At 46.6% G+C, this 24,357-nt stretch overlaps 1 protein-coding gene across 1 annotated transcript in view; it reads right to left on the bottom strand.

Moving 5' to 3' along the window:
- Window positions 1-14,286, bottom strand: part of INSC (INSC spindle orientation adaptor protein) — a 135,753-nt gene extending 121,467 nt beyond the window's left edge. Inside the window, exon 1 of the mRNA XM_066253852.1 lies at window positions 14,200-14,286. Within this exon, the coding sequence (XP_066109949.1) occupies window positions 14,200-14,286 (87 nt within the window). The remainder of the gene's footprint in view (window positions 1-14,199) is intronic.
- Between the last annotated feature and the right edge of the window lie 10,071 nt (window positions 14,287-24,357).

The following is a 24,357-nucleotide window of genomic DNA, read 5'->3' as shown; positions in this document are numbered from 1 at the left end:
AGGCCCAAGTCCCAGAAAAATATGCCCGTATCAACCAGCATCTGGCATAATGCTCTGCATGTAGCACATAAAGACTTCTTCAAAAGCAGTAAATAAAGCTGGACAGATTACTAAAGGGCAGAGGGAATGGATGAACAGTGACTCAGGGCATCATATACGGCAGTGTTACGTAGATGTGGGCAGAATAAAAAGTGAAATGGGTAAATGAATAAATAAGTGAACTTCGGTTCCAGCCACCACATCTCTCACCTACATTACTATAATAAGTTCTTAACATAGCCCCTCCCACAACAATATATTCTTCATAGCAGCCAGAGCATTTTTTTATGAAAATAGCTTTATTGCATCAAGTAATAAACACATACAAAGATGCAGACAGTTTTTTGTGTTTGTTTGTTTTTTTGTATTTTTCTGAAGCTGGAAACGGGGAGAGACAGACAGACTCCCGCATGTGCCCAACCGGGATCCACCCGGCACGCCCACCAGGGGGCGACGCTCTGCCCACCAGGGGGCGATGCTCTGCCCCTCCGAGGCATCGCTCTGTTGCGACCAGAGCCACTCTAGCGCCTGGGGCAGAGGCCAAGGAGCCATCCCCAGCGCCCGGGCCATCTTTGCTCCAATGGAGCCTCTCTGCAGTAGGGGAAGAGAGAGATAGGGAGAAAGGAGAGGGGGAGGGGTGGAGAAGCAGATGGGCGCTTCTCCTGTGTGCCCTGGCCGGGAATCGAACCTGGGACTTCTGCCGACGCTCTACCACTGAGCCAACCGGCCAGAGCTGTGATGCAGACAGCTTTAGTCATTTTCTTTCAGATGTTTGGATAAAGTTATAGGAATTGACAAACTGAAATATATATAGTCTTAGGGAAATTTTCAGGGTCCTTGTTAGGTAGATTTGATAAGTTGCTCTTTTATTCTTTTTTTTTTTACCTTATGCATTTTTTAAATTGACTTCAAAGCACTAATAGTTATACAAATACTTAAGCAAAAAACAAAAAAGCAGGAACATTAAGCAAAACCTTCCAATGTTCACCCATATTACTCAAATTAAAAGCCAAAGTTCTCCAAATAACCTAAAGGAGCCTTCATGATCTGGCCCCCATTTTTGCATGTACCTCAACTCGTTTGACTCTCACTTTTCTCCAGTCATAGTGTCCTTCATGTTCTTTCTCAAACTCCCTCAGGACTTGTGCTTTTTCTATTTGATTGATCTTCCCCCAAATATCCACATACATGGCTCTTCACTTCCTCCTGGTCTCTTTAAATATCTGCATATCAGAGCGAACCTCCTGACCCTGGATAAATGTTCAAACCTCCTCTCACCTGTGGAACACCCTTAGCATTCTTTGTATTTCTCTATAGCACTCAGTGCCATACTGTAGATCACCTGTTTACTGTCTGTCTTCCCCCACTAGAAAGCAAAGTCCACAAGGGTGCATGTTTTGCTCACTGCACTGTATCTCCAGTGCCTAGAACAAGGCATGGCCTGGGGTGGGTGCTAAGTAGACAGTTGTTGAATGAATGAGGATGGGAGGGAATGAGTGAATGAGTCTGTAACTTAGATCCTTAGCACTTTCGGGCATTTTTCCAAGATGCTCTTATCTGATGTGGATGCCTTTGTCCTATGTCTGCTCAGTTCCAGCCTGTCCCATGTCGCAGCAGATGGACAGCACATATTCCGGGGGGCTCTTTGTAAATGACAAACCTTCTGGAAGGGCGGGGCCAGGATTAGTCTACTGCCTGGTTTCTAAATGCCACATTTTAAAATCCCATTCTCCCACCCTCCCCCCAACCTTTCTGCAAATTCCACAAGGTTAAAAGTACAATCCTAGTAAAAAATGAAGAAAACAAAAGCATCCTCTTTTGCATGGTGGGGCTCGTAGAGAGCTGTGTTTATCTTTGCTCTTCACGCCTGAGCCCGAGACCCTGTGCAGAGCCCAGATACCACCTTTCATCTCTCTGATCAAGGAGTCTAATTTCAAAGAGCTTGTCACTACTAAAAGAGAGAACAGGAGGGGAGAGAAGCGAAAGGCAAGATATGAGGAGCAATCAGTGTGGCAGCTTCTAGTCTCCCTCTCTTTCTGTCAGCACCCTGCAGTCACACATGGCCCAGCACTCAATCAGCACAGTGACATCTCCCCACCTCAGTAGCCTCCTCACCTGAGATCTGATCTGGGAGGACCATATGAAAGAAGGATGAGAGAGAGGGGCATGAGGGTGACTCAGCCTGAGTCCTGCTGTAAATCCAACAAAAAACCCTGTGGGTAATGAACAAATGGTCGCTAGATGGTAAGAGACTGAGTAGAGACAAATAGGTAATTTGAATGAGTGAGTGGGGAATGCAAGAGTTAAGTGAGCCACGGTGCCTGACTGGGATTTCTGTCCCACTGCTAATGGCATCTTTGCAAGAATGGCTCACTGGCTTAGTAAGACCCTCTCTCTATATTCTCTTTTGGGCCTAGCTAGTGAAGTTTGGGTGGGGTGAAGAGTGGGTGAGGAGGAGACTGTCAACTCCTGACGATGTAAGTTATGCAATGTAAGTAACTCTCAAGCTCCCAGGTGCCTTCACAGGATTTGTAAAGGCCCTTCATACAAGCAGCGTGGAATCAGTTCAAAACCAATGAAGGTCCCTCAGATCCCCTGTACCCTCTACAAATCAGACAGGGGGTAGATGAAGAAGCCACAGCTCAGATATGCCATGTGACTTAGCTATGTGTCCTCCAAAGTAGCTCCTTAGACTTGGATGTCACCTATCACCTGTCCCTCCAAAGCTCCTGAATGGCCATCTACTTTGTTTGCCCAGAAGATGGTAAGCACTTTGGGGGGTCAGATTTGTGGCTGACAAGTACCTCAAATGCAACATGTTCTAAAATGAATTATCTTTCTATCCAATCTAGTAATTCTTTAGAATTTTTATTCTATTAAATGACCCCATCTTCTGTCCAGTTGCTCAGCTGATAAAACTGTATTCATTCATTAATCCAACAAATGTCTGTGGCATGTGTGACATGCTACCTGCTAAGAAGTAATGAGCAAAACCGGATATTGGTCCAGACTTTGTGGAGTTCATTATCAAATAGGAAAAACAAGAGTTAATTATCCCATAATAATTGTAAAGAAATGCAAAATTGTAACTATGGTAAAGCCTTGAAGGAGAAAGGTGGTGTTTTAAAGTCTTATAAAATAGGATTTGACCTAATTATGGAGGTCATGGAAGTGACTGACCATTGAGCTGTGATCTGAGAGATAAGTTGGAATTCAGAAGGCAAAGACATAAAGAAGAGTGTTCTAGGCAGGGGGACAGCAAATTCAAAAGCCTGTGACAGGAAGGAACATTATAAGTCCAAATGACTGAGACCAAGCCAGTGTGAAAAAAGACAGAACAAGGACAAGCTGGGAAGGAGGACGTAGGAGATGGCAGCAGGGATCAGACACACTGAAGAACTTACTAAAGATGTGGCTTTATCTTAATTAAGATTAAGAGGAAGCAAATAATGCATTTGTAAGGAAGAAAATGACATGATGGAGTTGTGTCAGTTGAAACGCACTCTGGCTGCGGAGTGGAGAACAAACTGGAGGAAGCCAGCGTGGACATAGGTGGACCCCTTAGGCTGCTCTTGTACCCCAAAAAGATGCAAATAGTACCATGAACTAGGGTGATGCTGATGAAGATGGAGACGTGATGGATTTGAGAAGATTTACAAGAGAATATCGGCCCTGGCCGGTTGGTTCAGTGGTAGAGCGTCGGCCTGGCGTGCGGAAGTCCCGGGTTTGATTCCCGGCCAGGGCACATAGGAGAAGCGCCCATCTGCTTCTCCACCCCTCCCCCTCTCCTTCCTCTCTGTCTCTCTCTTCCCCTCCCACAGCGAGGCTCCATTGGAGCAAAGATGGCCCGGGCGCTGGGGATGGCTCCTCGGCCTCTGCCCCAGGCGCTAGAGTGGCTCTGGTCGCGACAGAGCGACGCCCCGGATGGGCAGAGCATCCCACCCTGGTGGGCAGAGCGTCGCCCCCTGGTGGGCGTGCCAGGTGGATCCCGGTAGGGCGCATACGGGAGTCTGTCTGACTGTCTCTTCCTGTTTCCAGCTTCAGAAAAATAAAAAATAAAAAAAAAAAAAAAAGAGAGAGAGAGAATATCATCCGTAGGTGCTAGCCTTATTGGGGAGAATTATGTCGTAAATGATATAAATTTCTAACCGCAATGCTGCACACCTGAAACTAATTTAAAGGAACATTAAATATCAATTGTAATTGAAACATTTTAAAAAAATCAACCAAACTTGGTGAGGTGGTGCATATGGGCTTCTGAGGGCAGTTCCGTTAATGAAGGAGCACTCGATGAGGAAGGAAATACCCAAAGAGGACCACACATGGGTAGGCTAATGCTGGGGAAGAATGCGGAAATTCAGTTAGGATGTGCTGAGTTTGAGAGGTCTCTGAAAAATCAATGTAAAGGTCCTTTTGACTCCATTGTCTCCCTTTCTGCATTCAGGCACCTGATTCTACATTTTCTCCATCTTGTCTTAATTCAGGTCCTTATAATTATCTCCTAGGTATAATTATAAAACAAGTCCAAACTCTTTCTCCTTCCAATCTATTCATTCCACACTGTAGGTCTTTCTAAATGTTGCTTTCTTAAAAGGCCCTACCTGACCACCCAATCTGAAGTACCCATGTCCCAGTACTCTCTATCTCAATCACTTGGGGCTTTTACTTCCTAAAGACATGTAACAATGTTATTGTAGAAGTAAATATGGACATATGTATGTATAATAAAATGGACATAAATATGTCCAGCTCAATTCGCTCAGAGGGCATAGAAGCAATGATACACCAAAAGCAAAAAGCACATGTAGCCCCAGAGCTTGGTTTCTAAATACCATTATCCACTATAAGGATTCAGGGCTCCTGGGAGATGTGGCTAATTCCAGAGCTGGAGCAAGGAAAGGATAAAATGAGCCTGGAACAACCAGCTACAGCAGATAATAAGCAAGTGCTCGGAGAATCATGGGGACAAGTCAAAAGAAGCAGGGGCTTGTTTGCAGAGACTCCCACTATCAAATCTGAGACAATTTGAACATCAGAATAAAATTTATTCATCTACTATAATGCACTGCATAAATAAATTTAAAATACATGAGCCTGACCAGGCAGTGGCACAGTGGATAGAGCGTCAGACTGGGATGCGGAGGACCCAGGTTCGAGACCCCGAGGTTGCCAGCTTGAGCATGGGCTCATCTGGTTTGAGCAAAGCTCACCAGCTTGAACCCAAGGTCGTTGGTTTGAGCAAGGGGTTACTTGGTCTGCTGTAGCCCCACGGTCAAGGCACATATGGGAAAGCAATCAATGAACAACTAAGGTGTCACAACAAAAAAATGATGATTGATGCTTCTCATCTCTCTCCGTTCCTGTCTGTCTGTCCCTATCTATCCCTCTCTCTGACTCTCTGTCTCTGAAAAAAATAAATACATGAGCCGATAGGAAGAAAAGAGAGAGAGAAATAAGAAAAAAGAAAGAAAGGAAGGAAAGAGGAAGGAAGGAAGGGAGGGAAGGAGGGAGAGAGGGAGGAAGGAAAAATCTTTCTTATACTAGAATGCCAACTAATCAATACAAAAGAATTATAGATCCAAAAGTATCAATGATGATAAAATTAGGGAGGAAAAGTCTGATGAGAAACAGGATATCCCCATAATCTCAAAGCATCTCCCCACAAATTATGCATTAAATACAAAAGGGAAAACAGTAATTCCACAGAGGAAAAACTGGTGAACATCACTTTAAGCAAGTGCTGATGAAGGCTTCTATCACCAGCCTCGGGATGATCCCCACATCCTGTGCTCCTGATGCTATAACCTCACTTCAGTGGTATTCCTGCCCAAAATGCATAGCTTGAATCTAATTGTGCAGAACCATCATCTGAACCCACATTGAGGGATACTTAACATAATAACAGGCCTGTACTAGTCAAAAACATAAAGGCCATGACAGCTAACCCAGAGAGATTGCTCTAGATTCAAGGAGACTAAAGAGACATGACAACTAAATGCAATCTGTGGACAGGGTGCTGAGACGGGGGAGCTGTAGGACACTGGACAGAACTGTGCTGCGGTCAGAAACTCCACACTGGGCATTGGCAGGTAAAGAGTCATCACATCTCCAATTTACTCTTCCATTAATCAGAAATATGAATATTTTATATGTATGGACATATACATATAAATACAATAGTAAATATAATCATAAATGAAAAATAAATATAAATTATATAGGCAATTAAAATATATGTCAATAATAAAAACAATAAATTTTTATATTAGAGGAGAGAAAGGCAATGAAAGCAATAAAGTCAATGGAACATTCTCTAAGTAATTAAGGAATATGTACAAACAGGGATTTCTTTCACCAGTCTTGAAATTTTCGTTAATTTGATATGATACCGAAATTAAAAGAAACATAAAAATGGTTTGTTTTTATGTTTGCTGAATGAGCAGTTGAGCCCGTATCCAACCATGACTCTTCTCTGCTAAAATCCCAAACACCCCAGCACAGTCCACAAGGCCCAACACCCACGGATGGTCCTGTGTAATAGGACCATCCCTTCATTTCTCATCACTGCTGACAGGCCCACACTCCACACTGCAGACACACTAACTGCTTAAGGTCCCGTGGCTCACCACGTTAGGCAACACTTCTATGCCTTAGCCTGTGCTGGTCTCGAGGCCCAGAATGTCCTTCTCTTATCTTCCTGGCAACTTTCTGTAATGTGTCAAGATTCAAACCCAGAATTCTCCCCTCTGGGAAGGCCTCTCTGATTCCCTAGTCAGAGATGATGCCACCTCTTCCGATACAGCAGCGCCTCTAGGACCTATCGAGATCGTGGCCCACAGGCCTGCCACTCTTGGTTTACAAGCCCGTCTCACCACATGGTGTGATTGCTGCCCAGGGATGGGGATATTCTCACTCACCTGTGTGCCTCACACTTGGCACAGGCCCTGGCATGTCACAGGATCTCAATATTGGAGGCATGAATAAAGTGTCTGAACTTTCTGCATCTTTCAAGAGAGCCCCTGACTTCGGTCTCTTTCACTACTGTCAAAACCTACAGAAGAGTGAGGGAAATTGGTTTTTCATTTACTTTACACACAAGGAAAGTGAGATCTGGAGAGGATAACAATGTACCCAGAGCTGGGCTATGCGGGAATCTAGATCTCTCGCCAGTCAGTCCAGTGTTTTTTTCCCAAAAGGTAGGTGGATAGGACAAGAAAGGAGGAGATGCCATTTGTGGTTCTCCTAGTCTATGTCAGACCCTATGCTTCAAGCAAACTTGCTGGTTCTAACAACACCATTGCATTATAAGGAACACCATTGTACAGACAAGGCAACTGAAGGCTCCAAGTCAGATCTGTCTGACTGCAAAGTGCATGCTCTTTTCTCCACACATTGCCACGTGTAGGCCCACCTCTGACCCTCCAGCGGAGGATATGAGAGGCCTGAGTCAATCATCCTGTCCCTCAACAATGTCTCTCAAACCAGCACCACACACAGGCCCACCACCCAGACCACACCCCCAGACCACAGGTTTCATTTCACATGGTTTCCAAACCCAGGGTATTTGGTTTGTAAGACAAAACCTGCATTTCTCCAGCAGAAAGTGTACACTACACACAATTATCCAGCCAAACTGCTGACGCTCACAGACGCTGCATCACACCACACGGGGTCTGGTCTGCCCAGAGACGTCTTCAGAGGATCCAGGACTCCCCCAGGGCTTGGCACTGAGGGGACCCCAAAGGTGGGGGAGGGGAGGCCTGGCTGACTGAATCACAGAGTCTGGGCGACTGCTCCAATCCCAGGACAGAGACTGCTCCAGGTGAGAAGTGCAGAGGCAGAGAAGCCCAGTGCTGCCTACCCCCAGGGGATGGGGCACCCATGCCAGCCCAGGAGGCTTTCCCCACCCCACCCCTCACCCCACAGTGCAGCTTTCCCCACCCCATCCCTCACCCCACAGCGCAGCAGTCTCTGCCACAGGCAGGAAGGGCCAGCAATGCTGATGACATTCAGGTCCCAGGGCCAGAGAAACCAGGGCCTTAGACCTTCTCCAGGTGGCCCAAAGCGGAAGAGTCTCCTGCTTTCAAGGCCTTTGAACTGTGGGGGAGGGATCAGTGCACATTCAGACCTGGGCTGGAATCATTGCCGACTCTGACCTTGAGCAAATCATTTAACCCCGTGTGCTTCCATTTCCTTGTCTTTAAAAGTAGCCCCCGTCTCACAGGGCTGATCTAGAGGTTTCATAAAACAAAAGGTGCAAATTACCTAACTAATAGGTTGATCTTAAAAGATACTAAACAAATGTGAGCAGCCATGAGTGAGCCTTCCCCTACAGAAGTTCTGACTATGCCCCCAATAAGCTCTTACTAGAGCTCTTTAAACCTGTTTTCACTTGATTAAGATAAAAGTCCAGGAACAACCAGAATCCTCAGCAGAGATGTCATCAAGTCTTTGCCTTATCTTTCTGAGATGACACTCACCTGGGAAGGAACAAACATGTGCCCTCACCAACCCACCAGCACACCACCCAGTGCCAGATGTTCTCCAGAGCCTCACGTCTTTGAGTCCTCCTTCCCACTTGATAACCAAACACTTTTGGAAGAATTAGTCTTGGACATGGGCAACAGCCACCAGTGTGGAGCGACCTACTGAATACTGAGAATCAGTGTCCCCACACAGTGTCCCAAAGCCGGCCATTAGGGTCCTTCTAAGCATTTAGTGGTAGCGTTGCCCCAAATGCTCCCCTTTCCACACGTTAATAGCCTTGGGCAGGGTGCAATCATCAGTCTTGAAGTGAATTAGTTGGAAGCTTCACCAACTCTGCAATGTAGTTAGAGCCCTACCCTGAATTCAGATGTCCCTGGTAGCCCACATCTCTTGCAGGTGAGAGGTGACAAATGACTCCTGAACCACTTGACAGACTTGTGACACCCTCATGAGGAAGGAGAAATGAGTGAGCACTAGCCTGTGGTCCCTAGATCCAGGGTAGGCGGCAGAAATGCCCCTTCTGTGTCCCTCCGCATTCTAAAGTCTACGCTCCTTGTCCAAAGGTAAGGTTCCAGAAGGGCCAGCCCTGATCTGACACCATGTGGCCCAGGGGGAGAGAGAGCTGGGTCCAAGAGACACAGACCCTCCCCCCAGCAGAGCCCTGGGCCTAGGTGGAGTCACATGAGGAAGGGGTGGCTATGGGGCCAGGGCCAGGCTTAGGGCAGGGGTCAAACTCCTTCAGGCACCCAGACACTCACGCTTTTGAGACGGGAAAGAGCTGGCAGCTAAAGCACTCATAGCAGGCGGCATTTATCAATGGCCCAATTCATTCTCCACAATCCCCATTGTTGGAGCCAGCACAGAGATGGGCATTATCTCCCAGAGCCGAAGGAAGAAAAGCTCCAAGACATGGTCCCTAATCGGAGTCCAAAGATACAGAAGCCAAAACTGAGACATACGGTTTGAAAATCAGATAAAATATTTGAAATTGGAGATATCCCAAAAAAAATCCATGCAATATGGTTCCCATCCTCAGAGACCAAGAGAATGCTCAATTGCTGGTTGTCATTCATTTATTCTGACCTCTCTCTACAAAGGGTGTGTGCACTTACAGTTAAAGATGTGTATACTATAAAGTCGTGCAAGCAAAAATTAAAAGTCAAAGCCAGGGTTCCAATTAACACAGTTACTAGAATGAAGCAATATGATGGACTAAGATCTTCCTAGCAGCCAGAGTAAGAAGGGAAACACACAGATTATGTCAACAGCCTAGGAGTCATACAAACCTGCAGAAATTCCTGATCTTCTTTAATTTCCTTGTCAAAAAAAAAAAAAAAAAAAAAAGAGGGAAGGGGGTCTACGGACAAGTAAATGAAATAAAGCATATATTAAAGGTTCAACAAATGGTAGTTGTTATTATCATTATTCTGCTGTCTGATTTCTCTTCTTTAAACTATGTTCATTTAGTGGAGTTGCCCCTGATGCTCTAGAATTTCTTATTGTCGCTCTGAAATTCTCATTGGCCGAGGTGTATATTTGTTTAATAAAGAATGGGGAAACAGCCTGACCAGGCGGTGGCACAGTGGATAGAGCATCGAACTGGGATGTGGAGGATCCAGGTTCAAAACCCCAGGGTAGCCAGCTTGAGCGCAAGCTCATCTGGTTTGAGCAAGGCTCACAGCTTGAGCCCAAGGTCGCTGGCTCGAGTAAGGGGTCACTCGGTCTGCTGTAGCCTCCCCCCGCCTCCCGGCCAAGGCACATATTAGAAATCAATCAATGATCAACTAAGGAGCTGCAAGGAAAAATTGATGTTTCTCATCTCTCTCTCTTCCTGTCTGTCTGTCCCTATCTGTCCCTCTCTCTGTCTCTCTCTGTCCCACAAGAAAAAAAAAAAAAGAATGGGGAAACAGAGCAAGACTGAGTTGACTCGCCCAGTTTTCCAGAGCTTTTATGGAGTCCTAAGGTCATTGGGGACCCCCACAAAGGAGAAGGCTAGGGAATTTCTCCTCCCACTTTTACTCTGCAAGAAGGCTGCCAGGCTGACCACAGCCTGTCCTTACTGAACACTGTCCAAGGGTGAGGCCCAGGACCCGGCCAGGTGAAGGTAGATCCCAGCCACCCCTCAGGAAATGGCTGAAGCCCATCTGCTCCCCTGCATTAGGGGAGTTGATGGAGTGAGAGCTCAGACACTCCAATCAAACCATAAACAGTAAGGAAGAGAAAGCCAATGTCTTCTTTTTAACTTCCCAACTGATGGGCCACAGTTAGTCTGGCCACCTCACTGAAGCTTGTCCAGAGGAGAATGACCAGGATGGGCAAGATCTAGAAATAATAACAGTAACAACAACTAGCCGATACTTGAGGGCACCTCCTCTTCCAAGCGCTGTTTAAGGTGTCACCAGTAGTCCCCAAGGGAAAGAGGGCAGGGAAAACAAGATTCTGTAAAAGAAAGAGAACAGAGTAGAGGAGCAAAGCAAAGGCCAGCGTTTCCAGCCTCGCCCGCAGGCGGGAAACCCCAAACAGTGCTGATAGAAGCCGAAGAAGAGAAGGAATCAGCCCAGCTCCACTCACTGTTCCTCCTGCCCCCCAGCTGCCTGGGCCCAGCCCTCACACAGAGGGACCACTGCTGCTCTGCTGCCATGGGAACCCAAAGTGTAATATAGAACCTGGTGCAAATGACAGGTGTGAGCTCCGCCTCAGTCCTGCAAGACTGGCCTTTACACTTGCAAAGGGGCAGAAGCTGCTTCTCAGGACAGCCTCAATTTCACCCCAAACACCGTATCACCATCTGCCCTGACCCCCAGCCAAAGTCCCTAACTTAGATATTCCCTACCGAGGCCAGTTTCTTGGATTCATTATCCAAGGTGCCGTATATAAACTAAAGGAGACCTAAAAAGGGGACCTAGAGGTTGAAAGTGTGCCAAACCAGGGGTGTGTATTTGCACATATGCATATTTTACACAAGTAGGTGCCCATTGTATGCAAGTCCTTGTTCACAGTTGTACGCATTGGAAGTACATGAATGTTAACATGGATGTCCTGAGAGGAAGTGCAAGACTGATGTGTGTGGGCGGGAACATGTGTTCACAGGAGCAGCTGTGTACCTGGGGTGGTGCCCTGTGAGTGTTTGTGGGTGGGCGTGACTGTGGTCTGCTCATCTCCTCTCAGTTTCCTCCTGCCTCTCTGGTTTGACCGTGGGGTGCCCCAAAACTGTCTCCCCAGCCAGCTGGGGTCGCTCTAGTGTCAGGTGAAGGCTCTGAGCTCTTGCCCTGCTTAGTCCAGAGAAACCAAAGCCACGTGACCCACAGAGAAGACATCCAGGTGGGGACAAGTCAGGTCACCCTAGAAAGTCTGAGTTCAGATGACACTCCTTCACCCTCAGGTTCTGCCATTGTGGGCTCACTCACACACAGCTCTCCGTCCACACGTGCACTCACCTGGTCCACATGGAGCCTTCCTACACATGTGAGTGCACCCCCAGAGGCACAGACATGGTCCACACAGGGCTGCCCAGGCCGCAGTCACACGTGCCACCTGTGGGCACACTCCAGACCCATCTACAAGTGAGCCCCCACACAAACAACTGTCCCACCCATGCTGACACCATGGGACACATGCTAGAAAGTTCCACATGCTAACACATCTGCCCAGACACACTGCCGCCCGCTAGTACTCACACCGACTCACTAACACCTACTATCCAAATAGTCACAAAAATGCCCTGTCCCGGTCTAGGCTGGTGGGGTCGGCACCGGCCCCTGAATCCAGCCAGCAGAGTGTGTTTACTTACTCCGAGGAAGCTGGCGGGCTAGAGGGGGTGCGTGCAGCGGCGGGCGGTGGCAGGGCGCAGCTGGCGCTGCAGAGGCTACGAGCAAGTGTCTGTGCTCGGCCGGCCCAGCCCGAGGGGCCGCCCGCTGCCCCGCGCCCCCGCCCTGCTCTGCCCCCGCCCGCCAGCTCCCCGGGCCGCTGCAGGACCTTCAACAACAGCGCGCTCCCTGCCAAGCCTCTGTCCCGCGTCAGCCTCTGCTGCCTGGAGTCTCAGCCCCGCTGCGAGGCTATTTTGGTGCCCCTGGTAGTGGAGACGTCGTACTCTGTGGGGAGCGCTGGAATGAGGACGCGGTCAAGTCTAATTAGAGACCTGGCTCACCCAGGGATGGGCGGGAGGCACCGCGGGTAAGCACCCCAGAGCTTCAGAACCGGCCTAGTGGGGGTGCCCACATGCACCCCTCATGCCAACATCTGGAGAGGGGAAGGGAATGCGCCCGTGATCGGTTTCCCTTGGAGCTGAAACAAAATAAGGAGGGGTTTGGGTGCGACTCACAGGCTGAGGAGGGAGCGCCAAACTTTGAGCAGTCCTCGAAAGCCTGGAATTCGACTTGGTTTATTCAACACAGGTGCTTCCCTTTAGAACCTAAGTCCGCATAAGATCACGGACCTCCAGATCACCCACTGCCAAAAATGACAGAGTCCTATCTTGGGGCACATCAAACTTCCCCTCTGGACTTCGTGTCAGATGGCTAAGTTTAGAGAAAAGGTTGATTCCTACCCAAAAATGCAGGAATGTTGTGTTCTTGAAGTGGAAGGAAGTTTCAAGGCCATTCCATCCAACTCCCTCCACACTGCCAAGATTGGGGGGCGGGGGCACAGGGGCCCTCTACCTGCTCTTAGGATCTCTAAGGAAAGACAGCCCCTAGCCTCCCTTGGGCCTTCTTTCCAAATTAGAACCCTCTCAATTAGCAGAAAGTTCTCCTTGGCATCTAACCTAAATCCCTCGTGTGCAAACTATGTCAATGAGCCCACACTATGTGTTCAGGGAGACTGGCTCCATTTCATGCCACAATGACCACTCCACAGTCCCATCTCGGCCTCTCTTTCTTGATGCTTCTATCCCTGCTCCCTTTTTCAGGCTCCGGCTAAAATTGTCTATTGCTTCCTGGCCCTGGATGCATTGCAACTCCTGACATTAACTCAAAGGCCTCAGCTCTCTGAGGACCCTTGGCTCCATGAGTCCCCAACCTGTTCTCTCTAGACAAGACAGCTTTGACTCTACCTCCATCTTTCCGGAACAGCCTGATTCTACCCTCCAGTCCCCCAAGAGTAGCTTCTGTTCCGATCTCAACAAAGGCTGTCTCAGAGCCTTGGGACAGAGTTTGAGTCTCAGTCACCCACATGGTTGAGCATTAACACTTTCAAAGATTTGTGAAATCTTTGCTCTGAATCCATTTCTGGTAGGTCAGGTAGTATAACAAAAGTCGTCTGGATTTTGTCCTCAAAGAGACCTGACTTTGCCTCCTTCCTCTACTACTTTTCCTTGGACAAGCCACTTAACCTTTCCAATGCTCAATTTTCCCATATTTACTTTGGCGATCATAATATCTCATGGGTTGTTATAAGTATGAGATGAGATCAGGAGTGTAAAAGTACCTGGAAAGCTAAGAAATTTTCTAATTAATGTGCTAGAAATGGGATGAGGCTTACATCACAAACAGAATAAATATTAGCAAAAACCTAAGAGATCTTTTATTTTGAGGACCAAATGCTGTGCCTGGGTTTCAGGGCAAGAGAAAAACAGACTTGGTGTGCTAGAAGTTCTCTTAGGACACTTAGCATGAATGCCCCCCACCTGCGCCCCACAATGCACGCACACACACATCCACTCTCCCAGATACGTACTGCACAGCTCGGCTCCTGTCGGCCCCAGAGACCCCAGCTGCCTAGAGCCTCGCTGGCCGCCTCTCCGTTCTCGGGAGGTCGCCTCATGGCTCCAGTCTCGGCCACAGCAACTCCAAGTTTCCCTACCAAGGCCCATGGGGGCAACTCCTCTCTCCTTGCCCATCCTCCTGGGCCATGGCCCTGGCAAGGCCTGAAACTCAAGGCAAAGGTGGCAGAGGCCCTCTCTGAGACAGTCCCAGGGAGCCGAAGTCCGAGGCCACCCGAGGGAGCTCAGAGTTGGAGCATCATCCCCCTCGACCCCCTCCCCTTGGCCTGCCTGGCTTCCCAGCGCTGTCCTGCTTAATTCTTAATGGAAATTCCATCCCCGGCGCCAGCCCTGGCTGGCTCACAGAGTCCAGGCTTGGGCCAACAACAAACTCCAACCAGAGACAGGAGGCCTGCCTGGTCATGTAAACACAGATACACACATATACACATGAGTACATACACACATGAGCAGAGACATTCACAAACGCAGAGATTCTTTCTCAGACACATCCAGGAAGATAATAAGCATTATAATTACAATTATTTATTGCACTGTACTAAGTACAAATATCAACTACCCAAATCCTCAGAACACTAGGTTCTGCAATTATCCTCAATTTACACATGAAGCAACTGATGCACAAGAAGGCTAAGTTAACTTGCATAACGCATCTAGTCATAATAGTCTACCACGCGAGCACCAGGAACTGTGCTATGGGCTTCATGTACATTGTTTTATTTCACCACCACAGTAACTATTTGAAGAAGTTATTTTTTGTTCCCATAATACAGACAAGGAAAATAGAGGTTGAGTAGTTTCAATTGCCTGCCAGTGGCCATGCAGCTTATGAGACGAAGGGAGACTGCACACACATTTGCATGGGAATCCTCGTGGATAAACAGAGAGACACACAGGTAGGGAGATACGGGCACACACACACTTAGAGGCACAGCCACAGATACTTTCTTCTACCAAAGGAGAAACTTCAGGAATGGTCCAGAGCTGTACCAGGGAAAGGTAGAGCCTGACTCCATGTTCTTCTTCCCTCCCAATAGCTAATCCCGGCTCCACTAACTTTATGAGTCACTTCAAGAAGGACAAGTTTAGACCTAAATAAAGGGAAGATTTTAGGTTTACAGTTCAGCCAGCCAGATCAATAGTCAACCCCCAACCTCGGCTTCAAATCCAGTTCTCCCAGAAGATTCAACGTGGTCAGTGGAAGAAGGCGCATGCGTGCTCTTCTGAAGAGATCATGTAGGAGGCTCCTCGGAGACTCTGGGCACTGTCCAGGGGATGGCCAAGGAGAGTTCTGGCCTCTAGGACCAGAGGAGGCTGGAAAGGGCATGGCATGAAAGCTCAAGCCTCAGGTAGCAGAGAGCATGTGCTGCTCAAGGGAGCTGGAGCTATACTGCAGAGATTGCAAGACTATGGTAGGATGTGGAGTGGAGAAGATGGGACTGAGCCAAGATGGAGGATGAGTAGCAAAATGCAGATACAGGAAAGATAAGAAAACTGCAGAAGAGAGAAGAGTTTAGCAATCCAGGAACATGTCCATTGCCTGAAGTTTCCACACTCAGCAGGACATCTCCAAACAGAGGCTGTGGTGGCCCTGGGCCTCCTCCCAAGCAGCCCCACTAGAGAGCACCCCAAAAGGCCTGCCGTATCCAGAGCGCTCTTTTTCGTCTCTTGTGTTTTCCCACCCTTATCCCCACCCCAGAATTCCCAGATCATTTCTACTCACGGCCCATACGCTCTGTGGTCTAAGGACAGCTCAACACGGCAACCCTGTGGGGGATTAGGACTGAAAAAGAGGTTCCTGAGAGAAGACTGCTTAACCACCACAAATGAACCTGGATTCTGTTGTCAGGCAATTGCTCGGAGTGGGGTGGGGAAGCATTCTGAGTCTGAGAATTTGCATTTCTAAAATGTTCGCAGACGCAGCTGCTACCGGTCTGGGGTCACGCTTTGAGAACTGCTACTTTAAGCTTGCAAGAGAAGGTCAGAGATCAGTCCACCTCAAAACTAGATGCACAACCTAACTTCCAGGTGCAGACTGTCTCTTCTGCAAAGTCCCTAAAAGAAAGAGTTTACATTCCTATCAAGAGTTTGTACTTCCCCAACTGCCATCTTCCCGGCTTCTACGCCGGCCCTGCTGCCTGTGGGTGGGTCTCCTGTGGGCTCCACAGTGGCTCCTTCCACCTCAGCACTTCTCTAGCAAGAGACTGTGTCCTCCACTCTGTCCTCCACCTTCTCAGAGAAGGTTATCAAGATGGGAAACCTGTACAAAAGTAGCTGATCATCGGGGAAGGCTCTCCATTTGGGGATGGAGTTATCAGATTAGAAGTTCACAGTGATAGCAGCTGAAAGGCCAGCCGACCCGGAAAGATGAGAGATGGGCAAGGATCCCAGGCCCACTGCTACAACCCCCTGCCTCGCAGTTCCCTCTCGCGTCCCTGAGACGTGCACATGACCTCCTGCCGCCTTGCTTCCCACTAGACAGACAGGAGTGATGGCAGAGCAGGGCACTCATGGGGGACAAGCAGAGGTGAATGTGGCCCCGGGCTGCCATACAGGCTGCTGCAGACACACCAGGAACTCACCTGGGCCCATCAGTCTCTCCAGGCCTTCTTGTGCATTGTTCTCAAAAGAGAACAGTTTCCCCAACTCCCCAGTGTGAGAACTTACAGTGCAGTTAGAATGAGGCCATACAAGGACTGGAAAGGTCCTCAGAGATCTGAGTACAGGGGTTGGAAATGTTATTAGCCACCAGCATCACTTGGGGTGGAATGCAGATTTCCAGGCCCCTCAGCGGTTCTGACTCCGCAGGTGGGTGGTAAGCTAGAGCCTGGTGCACCCCCTTCCCAACTCCTTCTCAGTGACTCCCCTTTACCAGTCTGAAATTGGCCAGAGTGGGAGTATTTATTTATACCCTGGAAAGTAGGCAAACACTACAAACCACTGCATTTTGTTTTGTTTTACTCTGCTTTGTTCTGGAACACCCATCGTGGACCGTGTAGCAGTCCACCGTGGAGCACATGGGCCTGTTTCCAAGCATTGCAAGCAGTTACGATGCAGGCCCATTTTGAGAAAGAAGCACTGATCCAGTGATGAAGTTCTAATCCCAAACCCTCACTCAACAGATAGAGGCCCAGTGAGGGGAAGAATCTTCTTGGTCATAGTCAACGTAATAGGCTCCTTGTGGGATCACAGCTGCTGAGTTCAAGGTGGTGGGAGCTGGGGCAGCCCGATCTGTTTTCTGGACCCTCTCCTGAGTCCTGACCCCCACCCAAGGCTGTAGCCTCTCCACTACACATGTGCTGTGGCTTGTTGGCAAAGTAAGGGCGGAGCAGGAGAGGTCCGGCCCCTTGTAGGCCAATCAGATTACCTCTTGTCAGCATTTAGAATTTGAATGGGCTGGACTAGATGTTAGTAACTAGCAGTCAGATCACCTCACTGCAGTGCCCTGGACAGCAGGCTTGTGAATTCCAGGTGCAGAGGGCTCCAGGGCTGCCCCGCCCTACCCAAGCCCTAACTGGTCAACTCTTCATTGAATTCAGGGAGATTCCGAACCCCAGCAAGTTCCTTGTCTTACTTAAAGCTAGTTTCCACTCCTTACAACCAAAGCCACCTTCAGAAATGCAGCCACAGAGCAAGTCAGTCGAAATAAGAGTTCAAGATTCCTGCACCTTTGTCTGGCCCCTACATCCAGCCTTCAGACAGAATGAAAAAGAGTAAGTGGGATATATCCAGTTTCCCAGGGTAGTGCTTTTCCAAGAGTAATCCTAGATCAGAAGTATCAGTGAACCATAGGATAGTAAAAAAAAATGCAACTTCTCAGGCCTGCCTCCAGAACTGCTGGACCAAAAGCTCTTGAGCTGGGGGGTCCAGCAAGCTGTGTTTCACAATCTTTCCAGGTGATTCTGATGCTGCTAAACTTGGAGGACCACTGCTCTAGTGGGAGGAGCCACAGCTTCTGCCTCCCGAACAGCGACTCGGAGGCCGTTCAGCTCAGGAGGAAAAGCCATCTGGGTGCCAGGCCAGTACCAGCTGTACAGCCAGCCACCCAGCTTCCTGGCCAGCCTCCTCAGCCCCACGCGCCCGAGGAATCTGAAGAGTCTGAGCAGTGGCCGTGACCCTGGGCTAAGACAGAGGCCCTCTTTGCAAAGTTAAGGGGCATCACCTTTCCAAAAACAGCAGGACAAGCACGGTGGAAAGGTGCCAGGGAAATGCTACTTCTGTCACCGTCTTGGGGCCTCATTGAGGGGGTGACTCTGTGGACGTTCGTTCCCTGGCCGTTTGGATTCCCAGGGGCTTGGCCTGGAGATGGCTGCAGCTGTCCTTCTGGATGAAAGCTGCCGAGAGCCTGGCTCTAGAAGCCCCGTTGGCCTCTCCAGCATGAGTCTATCATTTTCTTTGTTTCCTGGGCTCCCAGATTCAGGAAGAAAGATGAGGTTTGAGGGTAATTGAAAAAGTGAGGTTTGGGGGAGAGGCACAAAATAATTACAAAAATAACTTGCTACACTGACTCTTTCCTGCACACCGAGTATGTACTAAGCATTTCCTGTGCTTTCCTTGACTCCTCAGGCCCTTCCACCACTCCTGCCCTGTATTCCCTACAGACACCTGGCCTCCAGCTTTAGAAAAAGGCCCCTTCCCCTCTCCCTCCCCATCCTATCTGAGCCCGTACCTGGCCTCCTCTCAGAAGCGGGTGCACTGCCTCCTGTCTCAGGTGGACCTCTGCATCTGTGTTCTTGTGCACCTGTAAAACTCATGGGGCTTGGCCTGACCTGTGGTGGCGCAGTGGATAAAGCGTAGACCTGGAAATGCTGAGGTCGCTGGTTCGAAACCCTGGGTTTGCCTGGTCAAGGCACATATGGGAGTTGATGCTTCCAGCTCCTCCCCCTTCTCTCTCTCTGTCTCTCTCTCCTCTCTCTCCCTCTCTATCTCTCTCCTCTCTAAAAATGAATAAATAAAAAAATAAATTAATTAATTAAAAAAATAAAATAAAATAAAAAACCTCATGGGGCTTGGGTCAGACTTGGGTTTGACTTTCTGATCTTCTGGCTGTGTGATTTGGAGAGAGTTACCTGACCCTTCTCAGCCCCCACTCCATCCTTAAAGCTAAATAACTACATCATTGGACTGTGGTGAGAAAAAATCCATGGGGAGTACCCCCTCCCCATAGCTCCTCAATGAAGACAGCATCAAGAGAAGGCCAGCAGTGCATGGGAATAGCACCGCACAGGGGATAAGAATCGGAGGTTTATCTCTTACCTCTGTGACCCTAACCGTCTTTCCTTCTCTGAGTTGCAGGATCTATAGCAGCTGAGATCTAGTCCAAGAGCCCTCTCAGGTGTATCTGACAAAGCCTCTGAGCCCAAAAAGTAAGAAAAGGGGGTCACCTTCAGGTATAATGCATATATTCTGCACAATTTCCTACCCCAGGCAGGTCCTAGCAGGAAAAGAAGTCCACTCGGATGGGGTTTGGAAGACAATATAGTGATGGGCTATTTATGGTCAGTGCTAAGAGAATGACAACTGGCTTGAGGCACCCAGAGTCAGACAACTGGGAAGCTGTTACCATCTCTAAGTCTAGAGGAGCAAGGGCGACAGTGACTTCCTGGTGTTCTGGTGGGACCATCGAAGAGGCAATCTCAAAACCATGGCACCAAAGCCGGGAGGAAATTCTCTGCTTCTCCCTCTGATCTCCAGCCAGTGCCTTTATTGTCAGAACCCCACCAGAGGGCCCAGGTGATGTGATCTGAGGCCTAGCTCCTTGGGACACAGAGCAGAGCAGAGAGGGGTGGGAAAGAGCTATGGGGTAGAGAGGCCAGTACAAATGGAAAATAGCCAGAACCCAGAAAAAAAGCCAAGACCTACACACTCTCTAAATCCCCCACAGCCTCCCACTACTTTAAATCTCCCTACAGATGCCCTGAGCCCTCCAGAAAGCCACTGAATTGCCATAATCATTTCCCAGATTTACAACCTCTGGCTAAGAGCCTGCCATAGACAAAGGCAAGAGCTTTCGCTATGCTATCAAGCACACACAAGAGCTGCCACGGGAGCTTCCAGAAAACTTTAACCAGGAGATGAAAACTCTGACAACTTGAATAATTGAAAAGGCTTAATGCCAATGCCCAGATACATTATTGAGGACGGATGGATAATTACGCAAAAAGGATTCTTCTAATAGAAACCATTCCATCTTGGACTTTGTAGGAAAGAAAAAAAATTGATCTACTTTAAATTTTCTGCAGTTAATACCCACCTGTTGTTTAAAAAGTCTGGCCTTAGACACGCTCATTCTTCATGGAGGGAAATTCTTCAAAACTTAGGTATGCCCAGCTAGCACTAAGAAAGCTGCAGATAAGACGGATAGTCCGGAAAAGTAAGACCCTTCTAAAGTAAGAATGTGCTACTACAGAACATGGTGATCTCACTATTTTATGAGGAAGGTTAGTCCAAAAACAATGAAGGAAGGCCAGCTTGTGCTCAGCACTGTGCACATCACTTGGTCTCTGACCTTGGGATAGTCACAGTCTCATAGTAGAGAGAGACTTAAATAGACCATTCCCATACTAGGAGATAACAAGAGAGGTGTGTTGAAATGTCTCACTCTAATTGTGGATTTCTACTTTATATATTTTGAGACTATATTGTCAGGTGCATCTATATTTTGAATTCTTATATCCCAATCAGCAAATTTTCAATGTTATTATCATAAGATGACCTTCAATATCTCTGATTCTTTTTGCCTTAAAGTCAACATTATTCAAAACTAATATAGCACTACCATTATTTTGGTTACTATTTACATGGTAAATGGTTCATCTTTAATTTTTTCCCCTCTGTGTATTCTTATGTTTTAGATGCCTCTTGTAAAGAGCCTATAGACTATTTTATTTTAATCCAGTCAATGTACATAGAGGTAAAGGACTTGTATGCTGTGCAAATGGTTATCTGTGAGAAGAGGTTTCCAAGAAAAGAAAACGAAGTAAAGTCTCTAAAGCTGGAGTGGATGTGGTGTCTCTGAGCAAAAGTGAGGAGAACAGTGAGTTGGAGGAGGAGATGAGGGCATACCTAGAGAGGGAAGAGCTGGAGCAATGCCCACGAGTCCTGAAAAGAGCAGGGATCCTGCACTGAAATGGAAGAAATGGCTTTAGCTAGGAGCATGGTCCATCTTTGCCAATGAGTGGGAGAAGCGTACCTGGGAGCAGATGCCAGAAGTGTACAAGCATGTGGGTGGAGCCTGTGGAGACTCTCTTCTGATTGATGTCATTTTATCTGTGAAGTAGGAAGCCAGGTGTGGAGCTGAGAATAAGGATGGTGGAGGAGTGTTGGGTTTTTGAGGAGAAGGTGTGATTGATAGTCTAGAAGTAAATGAGAGAGTGACTAGACTAAGGACATATGAGATCCTGGCAGCAATAAAGGTCCAGTTAAAGTTTATGGTCTTAATTTATGGATTTTAAATGAAGCAATCTGTCCATATGGTTGCGTGTTTTTCTCCAGACCTTAAAGGTCCTTGGCTCAGATGTAAAGTGGCTGAAACCATCTGCACCACATTCTGTTGAATAGTTATCTGGCCTCTCCTTGAACAGCTCCAGTGACAGGAAGCCCATTACTTTCTGAAAAGCCCATACTATCATTAGACAGCTCTCACTGTCAGCAAGTGTGCTCCCACATTGAACTAGCATTTCTCTTCCTATGTTGCACCTGTATTTGAACCTCTGAGCTATTGTCTGTTGTTTATGTCGATTTATCTCCCCCAATGTCTAGTCATCTAGAAATTTGAGAGCATATGCATTTGGTGAGGCTGATGGTAATAAGAATTCTTACACATGATTGGTGAGAATGGGAAGTGCTCTATCCAGCAAAATTACATATGCATTTATTCTTTGACCCTTACAATCCCACTTTTAGAAAGAATAAATAATTGTATCACTTAAACTAAAATTAGATTAAGATGACCACAGATTGTATCCATGCATGAGAAAATAAATATAAAATTTTTGAAAAATTTAGCTCCAAAGATGATTATTACAGCTTGTTTTACAATAATAAAAATCTGGAAACAATTTACATATATATATATATATATATATATATATGATTGATTAAATAAACTGACACATTTATTCAATGAGATGTGAAATGGATATAAATTATGCAATAGAAGAACATGTAATGATATAGAAAAATGTACATTGAAAAAAGGTAGTTTCAAAGAAGTTTTATATTTTTATAACCATGTCCATAAATATAAAGGAGAGATTATACACCAAAATGTTGCTGGTGGATTTTTCTGGATGATAACTAAGAAACACATTGTCTCCCTTGGGGGAAGGGGGCTTTCCTGTATTTTCTATATTGAGTATTTTATTGTATAATTAGAAAAGTAAGTTATCTAATTTTATTTTTTAAAATCTACCAGCCCTTTGACACTGAATTCAAGACTATCTCCATAAAACTTCCCTAATTTTGTCTTCACTCCCACCCCAACTCCAACCAGGAGCTCTCTAAACCTCCTATAAGCTCAGAAAGCATTTTGAAACAATAACTCTTAATAAGGAAAGATAGCCTAAGGAAGAAGAGCAGTCCTGTATCAAAATGAGTTCATGTGGTCCTCTTCATGCCCTTAGTGCTTCCCCACTCCCACCATTTACCCACCTCTGCCCCAACCTTTGTCCTTTGAAGGAAATGAAGAAGACACAGAATGAGTCTTACCATGGCTGTTCTTTTCTCAGTCCGGGGGTGTCTTGGTCAAGGCCCCTTAGACAAGAGGAACTTTCCAGCCTCCCTCCTCCCTAAGGACTATCATCTGCCCCCAAGATCCTAAGTACCTTTGAGGGGACATTGGTTCCATCTCTGTGAAGGAGGCGTCATTATCCCAAATTCACAGTCAGCCAGCCAACCAAGGCTCAGAGAGAGGGAAGAGGGAGAGGTGAATCTGGGACCAACTGGGAGGAGAGGATGCTGGCAAAACAAGTTTAAGCGCCTGCTTGGTGCGCCCTCTGGTGGAGAAGAGGCTGCTTCGCACCCAGCGGGAGGGATGGGGGATTGAGGGTATCTTTCAATGCTGTCAGGACCCTAGTTTTATTTTTGACGTCTTCACCCTACATCATACTAAAATACACCCATATTTCACATTACATATAATTTATAAACGACTGCTTAAGAGTTGAGTTGGAGTAGACCAATGGACATGTAGATATTTAAATAAATATTTTAAATCTGTTTATTATTTTTGTATTTTGAAGTCAGTAACATATTTCGGAAACTCAAATATTTTCAAGGTCCTTGAAATGCTTTTAGGCTTTTAGCTCATACTTCTGGTAGCCAAGAGCTAAGAATGAGAATTCATCTGTAAATCCAAAAGGTCTATGTTGTTATTGTGATAAGATTTAACAAAACTGATTTAATATATTACGGTTATATAATTATTCAGGATTCTCATTCCTACTCAAGTGGGTTTTAACAGATTTTATATTTGCTAATAATGTGTTCATTTATCTGTATTATAAAAATTATTGACATGAAGATAGCCGTGATGTTCTTCACTGTCATTTCAACTCTGCTGTATACACATGTGTACATATGTTCTCTTTTTTATTCCTGATATTGTTTGTGTCTGCTCTTTTTTCTTCTGCTCAACTTCACTAGAGGTTTGCACTTTTATTAGTCTTTTCAAAGAACAAATGTTTTGTTTTCTTGATCTTCCTTGTTCTTTTCTCACCTTATTGTTAAAATTTCTGTTTTTAATCTTTATTAACTCCTTTTCTTTCGGCTTTCTCCTTTTTTTTTTTTAATTTCTCCAATTAACCTCCTCAGTTTAGGTATTCAATTTAAAATATAGCTCATTAAATTTTGTCCATTTTTTCTTCTTCAACATCATATAGGGCTAATGATTTTCTAATGTTACCATTTTCACCACACCTCCAACTTCTGATGTGAGATAGTTTTATTATCATTTACTTGTAAATATTTTACATTTTTATTATGATCTCTCTATGAATTCTGACTTGTTTAAAAATCTTCTATAGTATTGAGTATTAAAATTATTATCTTCTATCTTAATTGTATTATGGCCAATAAATGTGCTGATCATGATGAAGAAAGCCCCCTAAAAC

Source organism: Saccopteryx bilineata, chromosome 1 (assembly GCF_036850765.1).
Source record: "Saccopteryx bilineata isolate mSacBil1 chromosome 1, mSacBil1_pri_phased_curated, whole genome shotgun sequence".
NCBI lineage: Eukaryota > Metazoa > Chordata > Mammalia > Chiroptera > Emballonuridae > Saccopteryx > Saccopteryx bilineata.
Note: the sequence above shows the minus strand (reverse complement) of the source record. Positions and strands in the feature narration are given on the sequence as shown.